General features: G+C 45.1%; 2 protein-coding genes across 6 annotated transcripts in view; both read left to right on the top strand.

The window, feature by feature from the left end:
* Positions 1-18,874, top strand: part of LOC119383307 (pumilio homolog 2) — a 129,921-nt gene extending 111,047 nt beyond the window's left edge. For all 5 annotated transcript variants that reach the window (XM_037651382.2, XM_037651383.2, XM_037651384.2 and 2 more), the window contains 2 exons: positions 5,925-6,256; positions 9,455-18,874. In XM_037651382.2, the coding sequence (XP_037507310.1) occupies positions 5,925-6,256; positions 9,455-9,707 (585 nt within the window). In that variant the 3' untranslated portion in view covers positions 9,708-18,874. The remainder of the gene's footprint in view (positions 1-5,924; positions 6,257-9,454) is intronic.
* Positions 18,875-20,347: 1,473 nt separating this feature from the next.
* The window catches only part of LOC119383306 (protein scribble homolog), a 152,346-nt gene continuing 151,587 nt past the window's right edge, over positions 20,348-21,106 (top strand). The window contains 3 exon segments of the mRNA XM_049412476.1: positions 20,348-20,780; positions 20,898-20,968; positions 20,971-21,012. Coding sequence (XP_049268433.1) covers positions 20,620-20,780; positions 20,898-20,968; positions 20,971-21,012 — 274 coding nt within the window. The 5' untranslated portion in view covers positions 20,348-20,619.

Below are 21,106 nucleotides of genomic sequence, written 5' to 3'. Positions count from 1 at the left end.
AGCACAATAGTAGCGACCTCTACAGACTGGACTTGGCTCACTCGTGGACACCTGTCACACATTTGTGTGGGAACTGTGATCGAACTCTTTTCGGGATACGTGCTGGACTTCAAAGTTCTATCGAACTTCTGTTTGGGTTGCGAAATCGGCCCCAAGGACGGTGACCCACGATACAGTGAGTGGCGAGCTCGACATAAGTGCCAAAAAAACTCTTCGAGCAAGCCTGGCCAAATGGAGGTGGAGGCTGCCAAAATTCTGTTTGGCCGGTCCCTTGAAAAACATGGACTGCGTTACACAACGATGTTGTGCGACGGAGATAGCCGCGCTTTCAACAGCCTTCAGGAGGAGAAAGTGTATGGCTTTGTGCCCATCGAAAAGGAGGATTGTGTTAATCACATTCATAAACGAATGGGTGCTGCACTGAGAAACCTCTTGCAGAAGAGCAAAGGGGAAGGTCGGCCAAGCCTCGGTGGCAAAGGCAAGCTCACTGCTGAGCTTGTTACAAAGCTTACGAATTACAGTAGAACCCCGCTGATAAGTTTTTGAAGAGACCGTAGAAAATAAACGTAAGAGACAGGAAACGCAAGAGCCGAAAAACAGGAAAAACGACAAAATATTTAGTGGTACAGAATTTTATTTCAGTGCTTACGAGCAGCACGAAAGTTGGCGCGCTCAGCCACGATCTAGTCGACGGATAGAAACGCGGAGCTGGGGACGGCCTCAATCAACGTATCCGATTTCTTTAACACCAACAGCTGCAGGCATGAAAGAACTAAGCACACGCAATCACGACCAGCGCGGCGAGTCCGACCGCGAACCGCGCGCACGACCATGCGAGCTCCAACCAGCTCGAACTCCTCCCGTCCTCCGACAAATAACGATGATGATGAGTCTACGCCAACGCGATGGCAGAAGTGAATGCCAATCTCGAAGGCCTTGCTTTCGCAAGTAATTACGTCGTAGACGCCATGTTTGTGAAATACAAATCTCAAAGGCTATGCTTTTTTCCATAGTAAATGCCAATCTCGAAGGCCTTGCTTTCGCGAGCAATTACGTCATAGACGCCATTTTTGCAGTACGAATCTCGAAGGCGATGCATTTGTTTGCATCAATCGAAAGATCCTGTTGCTTGCATCTCTCATGCGGCTAATGTTCGATCAAACCAGGCCAAGCTGCGTGAAAATGCACCAATGACCGCTCTCTTCGGTAGTCACTCGGTCGGCTCCGAGCGCACTTCGCGACGTATCATACGGGAACGGTCCGACAGTTACGACGTAAAAGCGGGGTTCCCAATACATTGTATCCTATGGGAGCTATGTCGGGACCGGCGGAAAACAACGTAACAGCCGGAAAAACGCAGCAGTGAGGAACGTAACAGCAGGGTTCTACTGTATTATGGCTGGGCACTCAAGGAACACCAGGGAAACATTGATGAGATGGAGAATGCTGTCCTTGCCACGTACTATCATGTGACTTCCACAGATACAAAGCCACAACATTCACGGTGCCCAAAAGGCGAAGAATCATGGTGTGCATACAACAAGGCAGTGGCAAGGCAGCAGGCTCCTCCCAAGCACCGGTACAACCTCCCTGAATACGTTGCTGAAGCCCTCCTCCCAGTGTACGCTCACCTCTCAGATCGAAAGCTGTTGGAGCGCTGTCAACGAGGCAAAACTCAGAATTCAAATGAGAGCCTCCATTCAGTAATCTGGTCGCTTTTGCCAAAAACCAAACACGCCTCGCTCTTCACTGTCGAAACTGCTGTTGCGGAAGCAGTCACCCGGTTCAATGCTGGAAAGAAACGTGCCTCTGAGGCCATTTTGAAGGAGCTGAATTTGAGTCAAGGCAGCACAGATGTTGAAAGGTGTCTAGAAAAGGACCAGCGGCGGCTAGCGGCATGTGACAAGAAGCATACCAGAGCAGAAAACTTCAGGAATGCCATGAAGAGGAGGCGTGTGAAAGAAAATGATAGTGATTATGTGCCTGGTGGCTTCTAGAGCGAAAAGGACTTCTATCTGTTGCTTTTTAGTAGCAAGAAGAAACCTATACCAAGTCTTCACTTCTTTTTGAGTTTTCTCAAAATCCGTTTTTCGCCTATGTGCTATACTGTTGCCCACAGTATCTTTTGATCTTGTGATCAGATTTGAATGATTCTTGTTGCAATTGAAAGCTTATGAGTTCCCATACACAATAATACTACTAAATTATGGACTTGGTCAAGCGAAAAGTTTTTATATGCTGATAAAACTGATAAAAATTTTCATGTTCCCAACCATTACATTACAGATGGCAATAACTTTTATAAAAATATAGCTAAAATTACAGTAATGGTTTGATTGTTCCAGAATATGGCCATATCAAGTTTTCTAGGATATTCAGTGATTAAATTGCAGAACAATTGGGCAATTTGATCATTCATTATTTATTTAATATCTCAAAAACTACTTGAGCTAAAAAAAATGGATTGCATATCTGTTTATAGCAGGTTAAAATATACATTGCCTGAAAATTTCATTTGAATATGACAATAAACAAAAGTTTTTTTAGAAGACCAGAGTCTCCCCTTAATGCAGAAACCTCGAAGTGATGTTTCCACCTATGTATTTTTGAATGTTTTCTGGCTTACCGGTTGTTTTCTCACTTTGAGAGTGGTGCTCTTGGCACTCTGAAGGGGTACTTCACTAATATGAGAAAAATACCTTTTCTGCAAAGTATTACTCAAAAAGAACGAAAATGTGGGAAGCTTGCAAAAGAAGCACAAGGCTGAGCCACAGGGCCGCGTTTGACGTCGCCTCACGTGAACTAGTGCGTTCATGCAACAAAGGTGCCGAGCGCAACGTTGCAAGTACACTCAGCCTCATTATAACAAAGTTGCATCTGCCACGGAAATAACTTCGTTATATCCGAAAATTCGTTATAAACGTTTACCTATAACACTGTAGCTATGGCAGGACTATTCTTCATTTACTTCGATATAACCGATAATTCGTTAGATCCATTTTCGTTATAACGAGGTTTGAGTGTACCGCTCTCGAGAATCCGCAACACTTTATAGGCCTCCAGCGCTCAAGTTTGCGCAGCGCTGTCCGCCGCCCCAGCGGAGAGAGGGGAAAGCTCCGGTAGCTCGGACGGGTCGCTCTTGCTTGGTTTTCCCATTGCGCGCGCGCAATGGGAAAACCAATACATAAACTATAAATCATAGTTTATGTATGTTCTTGCGTACGTTTGTATGTGTGCGTGTACATATACGCAAGCAAAATTGAAAATTTTAGGGGAGGGTTTGAACACCCCCCCCCCCCCTCCCGGCTACGCCCCAGTATAGTATGATGCTGGCCAAGCGAGCGCTCGAAACAACCAAAGCGACATTCGAATAAGCGAACACGGTGCGTGATCAGGCGTCGATATTATTCGAAATCAAACACGCCTCTGCAAGAAACATGCGTGGTCGAAGTGGGCGTGAAGTATTTATTTTTTTGCGCGTATCATTATGCTGTCAAAGGAAGCTCTAAAAAATCCAAGGTGGCAATAAACTTGCGATCCGACGTTGTTGTCATCCGATGCAATTTAAACCTCGGCAAAAGTGAAACTCCCACGAAACTGAACACTGTGCATTGCGATGCAGCCAGTGACTCAACAGGGCAGATGTAAATTTATGCTCTTCACACTAAGCTCATAATAAATTTAAAGTCACATGACAAACTTGGCATCCAAGCAATCGAAAAGTAATCAATGGAAAACGCACGCGAAAGCGTGCTGGATGTTTGCCGATAGCTCCAAGTAGACACGACTGCCACTACAAATGTGCGTTTTACTGGTAACATAATTACAGAACTCGCGCAGTCACCTCCCTATTCATGTCAAAGAAATGTGCCCGTTCAGCATCGGCACGCACGTAGCGCTCGCACAAACAGCATCGTCCTTCACGACCTGCTCGGTCCCGAAAAGGTGGTCGATCAACCGTCCTCCTATGGTGGGATTCCCACCGTGAAAACGTTTTTTCCATCTCTGGAATCTTTCTAAACCTTCAGAGCAAGCGACACATGAAGCTGCACGTGCACCGCGAGCAGACAACAGTGCGTGCAGGGTGCGTGATCGTGTGGAGACAGCGCTGTCAAAGGGCAGGTGCGGGGAGAGAAGCGACCGGTTTTTACAAGAAAGGCGGCGAAACACGTGCGACGCAGCGCCCCCTGGCCGAGCTTGGGAGGCCTATTGCCTGCGGCAACACCACAAAAACGTACCACGCGCGCTCCCAAACGCGGCGCCACCGTCGAGATCCGGCTCCGGGTGAGGGGGCCTAATGTCACCTCTGCTCACCCAGCATTTTAGGGACTGTGGAGGAGGGGAGAGTAATGATCGGACATGTGGATGGCAGAAATAGGCGAAAAACCCGCGCTATGGCGATGGGCAAGCCTCAATCCCACAGCATAATTAGTAATGAGAACTAACAGACAATAACGCCAAGGAAAGTACAGGGGGTGTTATCTGTAGTATTTAGAATGTAAATGTGAAGAAAGTAAAGTGGACGAAAAGATGACTTGCCGCCGGCAGGGACCGAACCTGCGACCTTCGAATAACGCGTCCGATGCTCTACCACTGAGCTACGGCGGCGGTCATCCTCCCGTCCACTTTCTGGGGTATATATGTTGATTAAACCTAGGAGTGTTAGTCAGCACCAATCGCAGCCATGGCGGCGAGTGTGGAACACTCTTTTTTTGCCTCTTGGCGTCACGTAGCACGTGATCTTTTTACGAGTTGGCAGCTGACCAATAATCCCTCGCATACTACCTGAAGGCATTAAGTCTGCCAGGACGAGACCCTCGCTATGAATGAAGGAAAGCTATGATTTTTCAAGGGCTCGTTTATCTTTGTTAGACACAATATTAATGAGAACTAACAGACAATAACGCCAAGGAAAGTACAGGGGGTGTTATCTGTAGTATTTAGAATGTAAATGTGAAGAAAGTAAAGTGGACGAAAAGATGACTTGCCGCCGGCAGGGACCGAACCTGCGACCTTCGAATAACGCGTCCGATGCTCTACCACTGAGCTACGGCGGCGGTCATCCTCCCGTCCACTTTCTGGGGTATATATGTTGATTAAACCTAGGAGTGTTAGTCAGCACCAATCGCAGCCATGGCGGCGAGTGTGGAACACTCTTTTTTTGCCTCTTGGCGTCACGTAGCACGTGATCTTTTTACGAGTTGGCAGCTGACCAATAATCCCTCGCATACTACCTGAAGGCATTAAGTCTGCCAGGACGAGACCCTCGCTATGAATGAAGGAAAGCTATGATTTTTCAAGGGCTCGTTTATCTTTGTTAGACACAATATTAATGAGAACTAACAGACAATAACGCCAAGGAAAGTACAGGGGGTGTTATCTGTAGTATTTAGAATGTAAATGTGAAGAAAGTAAAGTGGACGAAAAGATGACTTGCCGCCGGCAGGGACCGATCCCTGCCGGTCCCTGCCGGCGGCAAGTCATCTTTTCGTCCACTTTACTTTCTTCACATTTACATTCTAAATACTACAGATAACACCCCCTGTACTTTCCTTGGCGTTATTGTCTGTTAGTTCTCATTAATATTGTGTCTAACAAAGATAAACGAGCCCTTGAAAAATCATAGCTTTCCTTCACAGCATAATTAGGCCACATGAAACTCTTGAATCTCAGGTGGGCTTGGTTTGATCCCACACAACGTACTTAGTCTTAATTGGCACCTTTTAGGCTTGATTGGGCTTAGTCGGTCAGCAGTAATCTTTCTGTGGCTCGTACCCATCCGTTTCTGATGGTAGTTTTCTGGTGACGCGAACTGTCGTAATGAAAAGCTAGCTCAAATGTTAAAAAGCGTTTTAGCACTTGAGCAGAAGCATGCACGCTGCTCAGCAGATTGGTGAAACATGCTGCCCGCTGTTGTTCCACAGGTGTTTTGTCTGTCGACACACCCGTATGGGTGCCGGGTGATTCAGCGCATCCTAGAGCACTGCACGGGTGAGCAGACGGGACCCGTGCTGGAGGAGCTTCACCAGCACACGGAGCAGCTGGTGCAGGATCAGTACGGCAACTACGTGGTGCAGCACGTGCTGGAGCATGGACGGCCCGAGGACAAAGGTCGCATAGTGGCCGCCGTCCGGGGCCGAGTGCTGCCACTCTCCCAGCACAAGTTTGCCAGCAACGTGGTCGAAAAGTGCGTCACGCACGCCTCGCGCTCCGAGCGCGCCCTCCTGATTGAGGAGGTGTGCGCCTATGTTGATGGGTGAGTAGAGGTCCTGTGTCTGCACGTGGTCACTCTGCATGCTGTTAGGCTGCAGTTGGCAAGGGCAAGCACGGTACACCCGTGCTCAGTATGAGCTGCAACACAGTGCTCATTAGCATGCACAGTGACATGGGCAAGTATTAAGGGGGGAGCTGGGGATCGAAAGTGAAATTCTTTAGTTTTTGTCGTAGAGCAATGAAATTTGGCATGCTTACTGGAAACTGCGCTACATGATAAATGACAGTTTCATTTAGCTATCTCCAGTAGTTCTGGCATTATAAATTTTTTTATCCATCACTGTACTACCAAACTTGCCCAAAGCCTGGTGTGACAAAAAAAAACATGGTAGAAGCCTATAGTTGCTCTTATATTTTAGCCATTGGGATGGTCGATGTCGTGATGTTCTGCAAATATTTTTATGACTTTGTTTTTATTTTACAGAGAACGTTGTAAGATGCTTGTAAACGCGGTCGTTATCATAATGTGAAATTAGCTTAGCAGTAAAAATAATGAGGCAGCAATTAACAAATATGAAAACGATAAGACATAGAAAATTCACTGAGGAACACAATTCAAAAAACCACTTGAAAATCCGTCAAGCCATAGTCATGCAAGCATCGTGGCAAGCTGGACAGTCGGGTCAAAACACACTTTTGAGAAAACGGGCCCTAAAGTTGCACAGCCACTACATGTAAATCAACATGCCCTGGGGCTGTAATATTTAGTGTCTTTGCTTGCAGGGGTTTTTTATGTCCTTGATCTTTCATTTTTCTGCACTACGTGCTTTCCTTTTTCTTTATTGGTTATTTTTGTCAGCTCTTTAAAGGGTGAGCCTTCAGGTTTAATGCCCAGACTTGCACATTACAAGTCTGTGGCATGCAAATTTAGTAGGCTTGTGCGAATATTCGAGCTTTCGAATATTCGAACGAATATTACAGTATTCGAATTCGCTTCGATTCGAATTTAAATTATTGGAAATTTCGAAGTATTCGAAATGAATGAATAGGTGTATATTAGTCCGTATGTAACCCCCCCACTGTAAAGGTGGTTTCACTGCAGTGGAGGAGTGCTATGCCGTGAATGCACCTTTTTAGGAAGAATCCGCACTGCCGCGAAGCCCTCTTTCAAGGTTAAATGAACAGATTACCCTCATATCAATTCATCATTTTTTAAGATTAAAAGCTTGTTATACCAGCTTATATGCTCCAAGTGTAGTAAATTTTAAAACTTCACATATTTTACAGGTTATCACCTGCATTCTACCGAAAGCCAAATCCTGCTACTATTCAAGGTTGCTTCCACTTCCTTTGAACCAAAAAGAACAACATTTGAACATGCCTTGTTACAATTTTAAAACATTGTGCCGGTTGGTTGGGTCATGACAAATACGGTCATTTTTCTTTATAATATGTGACATATACTATTCGATTCGAAATTATTCGACCAAAATCACTACTCGCTTCGAATTCGCTTTGAACCTAAAATTTGCTATTCGCACAAGCCTAAAATTTAGGTGTGCTGTGGCAGTTATGGCCAAGACATTGGTGGCACAGGAATTTCTGAGTAGTACTTAATGAAGCGAGTTTGGCAGATAAAAATTCGTCCACTCCTTTACACAAGTTCATTTGTCACCCCCGCCTTGATACGCTTCATCATTCACCCAGTCGTGGTAATGGTAGTCGGTGAGGTTTTCATTATTTCAGTACATTTACAAAAGCTCGCTGCGATACCATGCACGGGTTGAAGCGTGCCTAAATTACATCACCACTGAGTGCTTATTTCCCCGCGAAGTGCTCGGCCGCGGGGTTCGAGAAGCCGGTGCCCGATATGCTGTGTGGCGGCATTTGCTGGCGATGCGCAATATGCCAAGCCGCAGCGATGAAACATCGCGGTGCTTCGAGCGATCGCTGTGCGACTAACTTGGGGAGAACGTGCGGCCGCGGCCGATGTGTCAAATGCCGATCAGCGATTCCGGTTCAAATCCGATAAGCACGATATCGCCAGCGGGCGATATCATTTGTTGCTTGCAACAAAGCGCATTGCGAATTGTTCGCTTTCGCGTGTCTGCTAGCACGATGTTCTTCCCCGCAAAGTTCGAATTCGTCGGCGCCGTGAACGTAATTAGGCCTAGCCACGACTCCGAGTAGTAAGCACGGTCGCGGTGTGCGCTGCCGCGGTGCCCGATGTTTCAAAGTTAGTCATGTTCGATCACGAGAACAGAAAATCGTCCCGCGGTGGTCTTCGTCACGACGTACGAGATGCCAACGGGCAGAACTTCTAACCGCGGGCCCCACGAGTGAACGCAATACAGGTCCGAGACGTGCTTCTGCGATGTTCGCAAAGAGCACGTCGGGCTATCGCAGTCTGATGCACGGTCTGATGAATGAGCTTCCAGGTGCAGCTGCTAACGCGTAATTATCGTCGACCAGCAAACACAAAACGAGTGCGAATGCTTCAGTAATTAGCGTGATTTTCGACAGCCGTGACCCCGCAACGCCGAAGCTGCAGACGACGCATGCGGGGAGTGACCATCGGACCAATGCCGAGGCGCGCTGGAGCATCATGGCGGCCGCGGCCAATCGGGGGCCTCGAAACGACCTTTAAACGTTTGGTCTTTGTGCACTTGTTTTTAAATGGAGGAGCCAGCTGAGGCGGGGAATTTGAAGACTGAGAAATGCTGTTTCAGACGAGCCCTAGATGTTGGTGCTCAGTCGTGCCGTTACGGAGCTATAATTTTTTGAAAAACTTTCTTTTTTGCGATTTACGCGATAATTTTCGCCACCTCAGCGGGCGCAACAATTTTTAATAGCACTTCTACGCGGTTTTCAGCGAATATATTTTGGAATTAGATAGAAAAAGTGCTACAGAAACTGAAAATGTGATTTTCAGAAAATTGATCTTTTGCCATCTTTCGCGATTTGAACCCCGTCCCCCCTTAAATTGGTTTTATGGCATACCTGTGGTAGGGACAGTGTTCAATTCATCATTTTTCCGTACCCCCATGTGAAAAATAAGAATGTCTTTGTTTGAAGACCTTCCTTGTTTTGAATGTGAGGCAGCCAGTCATGGAATTAGCAGCTGATTGAGCTTTGTGTTGTATACACTCAAGCACCTTGTTTCTTGAGAGAAAGAAAGGTTACAGCAGGTTGCTTGCTGGTAGATTGGCACGTGATGTGACCCCAGGCCCTTCTGTTTCAGGCCTCACAGTGCCTTATACACAATGATGAAGGACCAGTATGCCAACTACGTGGTGCAGAAGATGATAGAGGTGGCTGAGCCGCCTCAGCGCAAGCTGCTGCTACACAAGATCCGTCCGCATGTGCCCTCGCTGCGCAAGTACACTTATGGCAAGCACATCCTGGCCAAGCTGGAGAAGCACCTGCTCAAAAGCGGCGACCAGATCCTCTCCTCGGGAGGCGGCCAGAGTGGCACCTCCAACGGGGCCCTCTGAGGCGCTCGCTCATCCCCTCTCTCTTCCTCTGCGTTGCCACCAAACACGGCGACATCGGGGTGCTGCATGTGACTGCAAGCCTCGCCCATCGTGCGCCATCAGAGCAATGGGGTGGGCATGCGTCAGTGCATGTTTAATTTGCGCGTCCACTGCGCAGCAGTTGTTCTTTGTGTGGCGCTCTTTCCCAACTCTTCTGTTAGGTGGTGAAGTCCTTTCGTTGAGGTGCAAGTGATACTGGGAGCTCCCATGCAGCTCTGGCTTTTGTCGCCTCTTTGTGGGGCTGAAAAAAAAAAAGCACAACAAGCCCTGGGGGTTTCCTGTTGTAGCTGGGTGGGGCTTTTGTGCCCAACCTTTCTACACTTGAGCGCGCTGTGTCTCCGCAAAAGGTACCACCGTATCTTTAGCTCTCACCCCTCCCCCCCTTTTTCTCCTCACTCAGTTCCTACATCTGTGCTCTTATCTAGGCAAAGCTGCGAGCACTTCCATGTGAATGCTGCTTCCTGCATTGTGGCTTCCCACGGGATCACTTGCTGGGTACAGCTATTTGTGCAAGTACAGACGTCTCTTTCTACAAGAGTGACATTTTTCACTGTTATACCATCCTGGCTTCCTTGCCAAGGCGAGTTTTCATGCTGTACATTCTGTTAGCCTAGTTTTCTTCACGCACTCCCCCCCTCCCCCCTCTTCCTTCATTCTTTTTTGCTGGGGCTATAGGGAGAAAAAAAAGTTTGTGCAATTTTTTCAATCTCCAGCTTGCCCTTAGTTCACACGAGGGATCCCCATTTGCTTGAAAGAATCCTGTTGTACAACCGATCGCTTCCTCACTTTTCCGTGTACAGTGTTGAGGTGCTTGTTTTGCCCGCTTTGCCTTAGGATTCATTTGGGGGTTTTCTGCGGACGCACGTGGAATTTCCTTCGGTGACGGGGCTGGAAAGATTTTGTTCCCTCGATCGGGCATTCTCGTGTGACGGAACGTCTTCGCATCATGGTCAGGATCCCACGTGCAGTTCTGCCTGTTTGCCTTCCCTCTGCTTTGTACAGCATCTTGTCAGCAGTTTGTACAGAGACACTGTTGGCCATCATCCGACACTTTCTCATTTTTCACCAATTTTCCATCCTCTCTCTCTCTCTCCCATATTAACCACTCAATTTTGGTTTTCTGTTTCTGAAAGCTTGTTATGACAAGGCAGTGCTTTTGTTTTAATGACCATTCTAGTTTTTTTTTTTAATTGTTATTATTTTCTACTTTCTTTGTGCTTCTGAAGACGGGAAGGAGCATGTTTCATGTGCTGGCTTTATTTTGGGGGTGAGGGAGCAGCAAACTGCTGTGTGTGCGTTTTGTACAGTTTGTTTTTGGAGCTACAAGACAGGCATCAAGGCATACCACGCTGCACCTCACCATCTGTAAGTTTGTAAATTATGCCATTGCGGGAGTGACAGAAGAATGAACAGAAAGGCGCACATAACTGCATGCAAGTTTTGAAGAATAGCATGGACTTGCTCTCTTTTTTTTTCTCTCTCTTTTATTCATTTTTCAAAGGCGTGCTGTATAACTGCACAACTCTATTGGAGCCTTCACATCATGTAAGCTAGGTTTTAAAGAAAAAAAAAATGACACTCATTCTCTCTTCTGAAAAAGCAACTGTTTTTAGGACACTGTAAAAAGGAAAAAAAAAAAAAGAAACTGTGACGAGGCATTTTGCTGCCTACAAATCTTGTCTATTATGTACATTCTGTAAATTATGAGAATAACTAACAAAGATGGTATCTTGCCATTCTGTCTTGTCTGCCTGGATTTTCTTCTGCTTCTCCACTCTGTTGTTGCTAACCCCTCTACTGTTTTTATTGCAATTCTCGGGAGGGTTGTAGATTGAGCGATTGTAGGTTTAGTGGTCCTAGCTGTCCCAATTGCGCGGAAGTGCTATCATGTACAAGGGGTCTAAATACTTTTTTTTGCTTTCTCTTCATCGAAAAATTCTCTGTAGCGTTATGGTAAATCGGCTTTTCTTTTTTGGCACATATGTTTAAAAGTTGTTTTTTCTCACTGTAGTTGCGATCTCAGATGTGAGAAGCTTATTTATTTCCTCCTGCATATGTATGTAAAGAGTGTCATATAGCTGAACATATGTATAATCTCCCCCCTCCCCTTTCCTTTTTTTTTCTTTTTAGTTTTTTAGAAATGTGCATAGCCAAATGGTACTACTAGGAGCACCAGTTTACCACGCAGTCACTACTCCACTTCAGGTCAGCTAGACTTGTATAAACTTCATTTGGTAAACGTCTTGTATCAAACTGCATGTTGTTTTGTACACGTTTGACTTTGTTTCTCTCTCTCTCTCGTGAAGGCAGTAGGCCAGAGTAAATATTAGTTCTTAGCTTTAGGTTCTTTGCATAATCAGCACCGAATGAAGTCTCTCCCCGTCCATGCATGGCTATAGAACGTGCGTCTTCCTTCTTTTACAAGCAAGTCATCACTCCCTTTTTACAAGCAGCTTGAATAAAGGCTACATCTGGGCGTTATTTCTATGTAAATGCTCTTGCACACTTCATCACTCGTGACCACGTCTAAATCTCCTTTTTTACATTTTATTTTCGTGCTAAAAGCTTCCGTGGCCCTTGGTGATAGGCCAGGCTGGCCATTGTTTTCCTGAATAAAATCATGAGTAGTCTTGAAGCTGGTTGTTTTGTGTGTAAGCACTGCTTTTTTTTTCTTCTTTTTCCAAAGTTGATAATTTAGCTGCAGCTTGGTGTGACCTGCTCATCACTTTTAAAATATGCTTCACATCGCACACAGTTACCAGTTCATCATACAAAGTTTACCGCTTGAGTTGCATAGTCAATGTATTGACAGCGTAAACTTCAGGTTAAACAATGCGCTGTCAATTTCAGTTTGCCTATGTAATAGGAGGCTGCCAGCATTTTACGTGCAGGTTTCAAATTTGGAGACAATTGTTTCGTTGCAAACAGGATTAGCTGGCTCAGTGACCAGTGTTCATGTTCATGAGCCCTAATAAACAGGAAATTTAATTTGCAAATTTGCAACTTAATGGCAGGTTCATTGTATTAATCGAGAATCACTCGAGAGGCATTGAATCTGCCACAATTGACCCCTTCCAAGCTGGCTAATACAGCGCAAAGTGAATACTGCATAGGGAAAGCGAAGAGTTGCTAAAGAAAGTTAGTGCATAGTACATAAGAAAAGTTGAAATTAAATCGCGGAGAAAAAAGGTTTGGTGCACGAAGCTCATTGTGCCACCTGTCGTGACACACGTGGATACACGAAAGAAATGTGCGACAGTCGTGAAAAATGCAATTGATTTGGGCGTCTACAGGTCTATGTGTTTTTTTTTTTTTTTAACTTGTGTGTGTGCACAAATGTAATTATGCCGTTTTGTTAATCATTGTCTACTCCATGTAACTGTGCTTTTTGCAAGGTGCACCTCTTTTCGTGCATCTCTCTAATGAGCTTTATTTTTTTTCCCACTTTGCTGTGAGCGTGGAGTATGACCGCAAGTTTGCATGCTGTTACGTGATTTGCCGCAGTTTTATTGTTATTGCTTTCGTGCATCCAAGCATTCTGTATCGCTTTTGTGCTACCTTTTTTGTTTGTTTGTTTCTCGTGGTACCATGCACATATTTTTGAACATGTATTTGTGAACACATTTTTCTCTCCCACCTCTCTTGTGTGGCCATATCGATATATATATATGTATAATGTATGTAATAATGCCTGTGGATGTGTGCATATTTTGCTCCTGCGTGGAAATACCTTTGTGTGAGCATTTTGGCCGTGCAGTTTTCTTTTTTTTTTGCCCTCTTCACAAGCCAAATCGCATTTTTTCGCTTCTGTGTTATACATATGTCTGTATAAATATGTACAACGCATAATGTGCCCTTTGCCTCTACTCTGTGTGCGGGCAACGTTTGTAAAGTTGAAAGTTGCAGGCACTACCTGCTTCTTTAAAAAGTTCTGCGCCCCTCCCCCCACCCAATCTGGTGCCTGTTGTACTTGGTGGAAGCAAGACTTAGTCGGGCTCAATGTGTTGTAATTACATTGTACAGTGTATTTGCCCTAATTATACTTTTTTTTTTTTCATATGGTGGTGGGGGAAATCAAAATTAGCCACTTTTCTCGAAGACTGCTTTTTTTTTTATTCCCCTTCTATCTTTGCTTCGTCATGGCTCTTGTAAAATGTGGGGAGATGAAAAAAAAAAGATATAGTTTTAACTGTAGACAACACGCACTCACTATTTCCACTTATAGACTATTTGTGTACGTAAGCCACATTCAAACACTGTGTACCATATATATATACATATATATATATATAAATATATACATACATTTCAAGCAGCAGCAACAACCACCACCGCGGCAGACGGATGTGTCCCCAGTATTTCTTTTTCTATACCATTCTTTTAGCAAATTGTACAAATGTAAATTGTATAATTTTTATCACCAACACTTTTGCAGTGCAAAATGCAGTAGGACCCGCCGACAGTGATCGTCGCGTCCCCATAGGGACTTCAGAGAGAAACCGCAGTCGCATAGGTAGCGTTGCAGTTATTCGAGAGGGTGTTCTCATAGTGGTGCATGTACAGGGTGTTGTTTGTTGGGTCTAGAGTCTAAAAGTGGCACAGGACTGATCAATCAATGTTATTGGGGCCGGGATGGTCTAAGATATGAAGTCAACTACTGTGTCGAAGCAGCAGGTTATTGGATTTTGTGTTGATGTTAACTGGTGCGCTGTTGTGGGCGCCATGTGGAACAGATTAGTGATTAGTACCCACTGCAGGTGGTGGGGACTTTTTTTTTTTTTTTTTCAAGTAAACGAAAGCCAACTGTGTGCATCTGATTGCAGTCTTGCCTGAAGATGAGGGCTTAGTTTTGAGTGGAAAGAGGGAAAAAAAGTGATAAGGTTGGTGCTTTGCGGACACAATTGAATTGGCATAATTGACTTTTATGATCGCGCTACTAATTGGCTTCCTAAGCGGGACTGCGCGAGCATTGAATGTTGTCTTGGTAAAGTAGCCAGTCATAAATGGCCTTTTCAGCTTGAGCGCTGGATTAGTTGTGCTGAAATTTCGCACGAGGTTAGAATTTATTGGTGCATCTTTTATTTGCAGCGTTTGAATATGCTACCTAAGAAGCTATATCTGGAGCATATCAGAAAAAATGCAGGTGCCAAAAAAAAAAAAGAATCTTTGAACTTTCTCAGCAGGAGGGACAGTAACATTGTCTTAAGAGGCTCATTTTGTTTGCTCCACATTTCATCTCCTCTGCAAAAGTTTTTGTGTAAACAGTGGGAGCTTCTATATATGAATTCGTAATACTAGCGAACACACACTACAGACTACACAGAATGACACAAGACAACCACAAGTGGTTGTCCTGTGTAGTCTGTGGGGTGTGTTCGCTAGTATTGTGAATTCATCAAGTCAGTACCAACTAGCCCAGCTAAATGCATTAGACTTTTCCACTGCACATAAAAGAAAAACTATAGTAACAAGCCTGCAATGTCCTGAGAGCTATTGAGACCTGGCTACCTCGCAGATACAGCGTTCTGTCTCGACATCACTAGACTTGCTGGCATTTCTTTTCTTCGAGCTCACTTTTATTGTGGTCTTAAAATGTTACATCTCTCAATTTTGTCTTACCCTTTAGCATATTGCATTACCATAGAAAAAAAAATTACTCTGCCTTTTGCCTGTCACCCTGTACATGCTATCACTTGTGGCCCATCTTGTACCATGCGCAGCCAACCTGTCGTTTTACTACGATATTGTGCATACCGCTTCGTGACAACTGCCCCCTTTCGAGGCTGATTTAAGATTTGTTTTCTTTTTTTTTTCTCCTTCCTTTCGTGTTCACTTGAGGGGGGAAAGCATTCTCTTGGATTGGCGGGCTGTCCTTCACGGTTTCTCTTGTGGCCTGTAAAGCTTGCACACAACGCGACCCAGGGAAAGATGAGATGTCGACGAGCTTAACCTGTTGTATTATAAGAAAAAAAAACTATTTATGAATGATGAGGTAACTCTTTGTAAATGTATGTACAGAGTTTGCTTGTGCGCTCGTCGTCACAGGCATCTCAAGGAACCCTTGGTTTTTCTCATGGCCTGGCGTGCCTCTGTTTTTAGGTTGTCAATTCTTTCTTTCTTTCCTCCTCTTTTTTTCTTTCTTTTTCTTGCTTCCCATTTGCCTCTCTCTTCTATGTGTTAATTAAAGCCCTGGGAGCAAACTGTAGATAGATAGGCATTTAAGAACTTGAGTACAGAATGTTTCTGTTAGTGTATATAAAGCATAAAAAGTTAATCAAGCGAGGCATACAATTCTTGGGGCAATAAAAAAATAAAAACGTTATTCTATTTAAGTAATAATTCTTTTGACTTTGGGTTAGATGTGCCAGGAGGCCCAAAGTTGAGCCGATGTATACCAGCGCTTGACGCACTTTTTGAGGGCTGCTCTGTTCAGAAGATGCTCACTTCAATTGATACGGAGGGTTCACTTTGGCATTGCCGCTTCATCGTTGTTGTGGTCACGCCTGGACGACATTTACAGCTGGAATGATGGGACGGTGCTGGGACTTCAGAGGAGAAAACGGTGCATGTCACTGGCTAGTAATCTGTCATTTTTATGTAGTTGCTAGCTGGTGCTCTGTTTTCATGGCTGGTGTTTCGGTCCCGTCACAACACTGAATTCGTGAATGCACTCCAGCAATGTTGGTTCCTCCCGAGCAGTGCTTCTGCCATAATGTAGAGCGGTAACACTATGCCAAAGCCATTCCCTGCTGCGTAACTTGTGTCTGCCCATCTTGACTTGCCACGTTGAACCACGAAGAACAAGATTCCCACGGATTTTGTCTGCCAGCCTTGTTTTGCTAGCGACTTTGGGTCGAGGGTGTGTCATCTTCAGCGTTGCATTGCTATTGATAATGTCGCGCGATATGGGTCTGCACCGACACCGAAAATCCACTGGAAACTTGTTTCCTGTGGTCAGGGCTTTTAAAACCTGGAAAATGTGTAGCCTGTGAGCAGCAGCATGCCTGAACAGAGTGGTTTGTGCCAGGTGTGTTTATTACTGGTATGCTAAGCCTTCATAGGCACTATTCTTGCCCGGCATTTGTGTTTTCAATCGGTTTCCAACTGGGGGCCCACTCGCCCCTCCCCATTTTTGTTGGTGTACAGTTTTGGTGTATTGTACAACGCCTTGGCCAATGCCTCTCTTTCTTTGTAAAGTGGTTCTCTGTAATAAACGCATGACGGGAATAAATTTCGAATGTGTAAGATAGAATGTCGACGGCAGCGTTGAATGAAGTCGCGATTTTGATACATGATTTTCTTCAAATTGGGTCGTGGATATATCCATTGTAAATGGTCATTAAATCACCTGTCCATAGGAAAAGGTTTACCATTCACAGGCCCAGACATGTCAGTTTGTTGGTCTCATGCACTGTGAGAATGAAAGCTTTTTTTTTTGTTTTGTTTTGTTTTTTTAAACTAAGAACGTTTAGGTTTTTTGTTGTATTTTTTTCCTGAAGGAGGTTTTTCACTGGGAGCCATAGAATGCCTACCTCAAATGGGTGACTAGCTTTGGTCTAAATTCAACCCGTTGTCGTCTCGACTGACGTTGTGCATGTCCCGATGATGTGGCCATGTTCTTGCTTTTAAGCTTAAAACTGTCATTGAGGAGTTTGTTGGCAAACTTGTTACTTGCAAGCTGCCTTGCATCAGAGTAACTGTAGGAGAGGTAGAGAAGAATATGAGAGTCTGACCTTTTGCTGAAGCCTGGGCTGAAGTAGCTCGCATGGCCACGTCATCAATGCACACCTAGTCCAAGCAAAGTGGCATATGACAGATGACAAGTTCCTCTGGCTTCTGCTAGGTTTCGTGACAGCAGTGATCCGTTTGTGGGTGGCAAACTTCTGTTCTCAGTTCCCCCCGCCCACTTTCGTGTTTCTTTTCACATGCGTGATTTAACTTTGGACGCCTCTGTTCTTGAACAAAGTGCTTTACTTCCCTTTTTATTTTTACCACATTTCCACTTCCTTTATTTTCACCGTATGTTTGACTTCAGCTCCCAGTGTATCCTGATCATTAATTAGGTGCACTATGTCCAGGGGAGAGTGAAAAAAAAAATGGTAGGCCTCTGATTGTTTTTGAACAAATCTTTACGAACCATGTGTATCCCTTGCGTAGCAGCCCACACCCCAGTATGCTGCAGCACACACTTTTCGATGGTGTTACAGCCAAGGTTGGAGCTCGTTTGCTGTGTTGCTGGAGATATTGCACTGTTGTGCATTGAGTTTTTCTGAGTGTCAATGGAGGCGAGAGGGGATGTTCTGCAAGTTCCTTTGTGAAAACATCGCCTCATTCCTTTTCTCTATTTTCTTTTCCCCCCTGTGCACTGTGATGACAACAAAAAGCAGCTGCACTTCTGCGAGCTCATTGTGATTGTGAAACAAAAAGTGTCCTAATTTTTCATGTTTTCTTTGTGGAAGAAGTGGGAACACTTCTCGAGAGTCAGCTAAAAGTGTTCGAAAATTGACTGTCAAATATGACCATGGTGTTTTGTTTTTTTTTTTCGCCACTGTTATTTAGCAGATATCCATAGGAATCGTTTTATAATGGCAAAAATTTGTATTCTGGTAGGTTGTAGTTAGCTGTGCTGTGTCTGGGACACAAGTCGTCAAGCTGCGTTTCCATGTAAACGAAGCTGCAATTGGACGGCACCTTGTTCATATTTTTGGTGGCCATTGTCAATGGCCTGCGCACTGGTGCCACTCGCTTGCTTAGCACACTTACATGGTTTACACAGCTTGGTGAGGGATAATGAGTGTTCTGATTGGCTGATTCCACGAAGAAGTGTGTGTTAATTGCTTGCTGCTGAACGAGGGGTTGGCGTGCTGCACCAAGGGAGACACTGTGCCTTGTCATTTTTGCTGCTGGGACAGTCACAACAAAACCGCGCTGGAACAGCGGTGGCCGTAGTGGTCCGGTGGTTCTTTCACATTGCAGTCTTCTTTCTCTTGTCATCTGGGGCTTGTGTTGTATAATCCATTTCGCGTCTGATGTTAGCATATTGTGTACGTCGTTGTACCATACTGATCTTGTAAACGTTTGTGTTTGGATACTGTAGAAAAAAAATAAATGACTTTGGAGTAAAAATATATCCTGTCTCTTGTTTTCTTTGTGTCTTAACTTCCCTAAAAAACCAGTTTAGATCATCTGCTGCCATGTAAAGCATAGGCTCATCCAGAGGTGAGTGGTCCGGTGGCACCCTTGGAGTGGCCACCGCATCCTTCCACCGAAAATTTTCAGTTGGTACATGTGTATATGAGTGCACACTTAATATGTTCAAAGATGCGAGTGCATCTGACCTGAAATAAAATCCTAGACATGTCCTGCTGTAAGGCGACTGATGTGTTGTAGTCTGGTGCAGCTGAAAATTTGAGCACTGATATTTTGAGAAGCTTCTCAAAAATTTCATTCAAATGTTAACTCTGCCCAGCACTGTTTGGCAACCAACAACGAATTCTCCTACAAAGAACGAAATGATGTGGATCAAACAAAAACTGGGCGTCTAGTATAAGCCTGGCATGCAAATCCATGGTTAAAGGCATCAAGAAATGGAAAAACATTTAAAAACTTGTTCAGGCTGAAACCGTACAGGGAAGCCCGAATGCTACTGACTGTACATAAAATCTCCACCAAACCGGTTGATCTGTTGCAGATATCGTGCGTGTTTCTTCCACTTGCAAACGTTCAAAGTGCCGAATTTCGGGCTAGCTGATTACTCATGATTGCCCAAAGCAAGGAACGAATGTAGAATCAAACTGGTTTTCCCAGGAAATGAAGTTTAGGGGTGTGTGTTGGGCTGGGAGATGGGGAAATTGGCGTCAGTACCCCTTCAAGAATTGCGCGGTTCAACAAACCACTCTGGGCAAGGAATAAAGTCCTGTTTCTTAGCATACAAAACTGAAGGACATGAGATTACATGTATGTAATTAAAATTTTAGTGCTGCTGACTCGAATACATACGACCACAGGTACCGTGCATGTCTCCCTCCGGCTGTATTCAGCAAAATTTCCGGTCGCAAGAAAAATGGTACAAATTAAGGGGTTGTTTTTCAGTTAAGCGAGGGGGTGTGTTAAAAAAAAACTTATGCAATGAGACTTCTCGAGGCAGTTTGTTACTCATGATTGCCTCGTAAAGCTCATAAAGAAGAGATCAGCATGGAAGAGGCATGAAAGCGCTCATCACTGTTCGTTCCTTGTTTATGCGTTTTTAGACGATTATAAACATTGAACTCGGCAGTCTTCATGTGAGGCCAGCGTGTCGTATGCGCCTTTTTTTGCATGGAGCTCAGGGCAAGTGGTTATGGCGTTTATGGTCATGGCAAGTCGGGGCCGGACATGAATCTTGAAGGCAATACACAATCGTCATTTTTTTTTTTTTTTTTGCTAGCGTTGATGATGCCTACGGTTTCGTTTTCAGTTTTACTACTAGACTTACAACGTTGCGTATTGCCTGCTTTAGCAGTACAGGCAGCGCTAACAGCGGCGGAGGAGAGAAGCCTTGTCATACAGCGCCACTACGCTTGCGGCGGGCATTACAGATAACACTCGCTTCGCTCTCCACACACCCCGCGTTTGTGCTGTTCAGCTGTCCGTGACGGGTCTGGGAAGGCGAAGCCGGGGATCGTCGGCTGTTGACGTCATGGTCGTGGTCCGTCGGGCCGTATCTGTTGTGTTTTGTTCGGTTACGAAGAATGTGATGTGCACACCGGTGCTGTAGCCTGTGCCAGGCGCTGTGATCTTTGTGTGGGAACGTGTGTGTGTGTTTTGCCTGTGTGCATCGCGTGCTTGTGTGCGCGCGTGTGCCATGCCGGGGTGTGCCGTCTCCTGAGGAGCAATGTTCCGCTGTATTCCACTGTTCCGTGGGTGCAACCGTCAAGTCGAGTACATCGACAAGAGGCACAGTAACTTATTCAATATACCGGACGATGTGCTGAGGTACGCGAGGACGTTAGAAGAGCTGCTTCTAGATGCCAATCACTTCGCGACCTGCAGAGAGTAAGTAGCGCGAGCTTGCACGCCTGACGGAGCTGTACGACAGCCCAGCATTGGCTAGGCCTAACCGGCCGACTAGGCTTACGCTGCTGTTTTAAACGCGAATGCTTGCCTTTGCAGGGTCTTTTCGACTCACGAAGTTGCGGAGGTTAGTGTCAACGACAATGAAATCTCCCAGCTTCCAGCGGACATTGCCACTTGATGAACTTGGTCGACTTGGATGTGAGCAAAAACGGTAAGCAGACATCATTTACTGCCGCATCTGTATTTCTGCTGCGATAGCGATGCGTGGTTCTTTAGCAAATAAACGGTTCAGCATCTGGAGGTAA

This window comes from Rhipicephalus sanguineus, chromosome 2 (genome assembly GCF_013339695.2).
Source record: "Rhipicephalus sanguineus isolate Rsan-2018 chromosome 2, BIME_Rsan_1.4, whole genome shotgun sequence".
Classification (NCBI taxonomy): Eukaryota; Metazoa; Arthropoda; class Arachnida; order Ixodida; family Ixodidae; genus Rhipicephalus; species Rhipicephalus sanguineus.
This window is presented reverse-complemented; position numbering and strand designations above follow the sequence as displayed.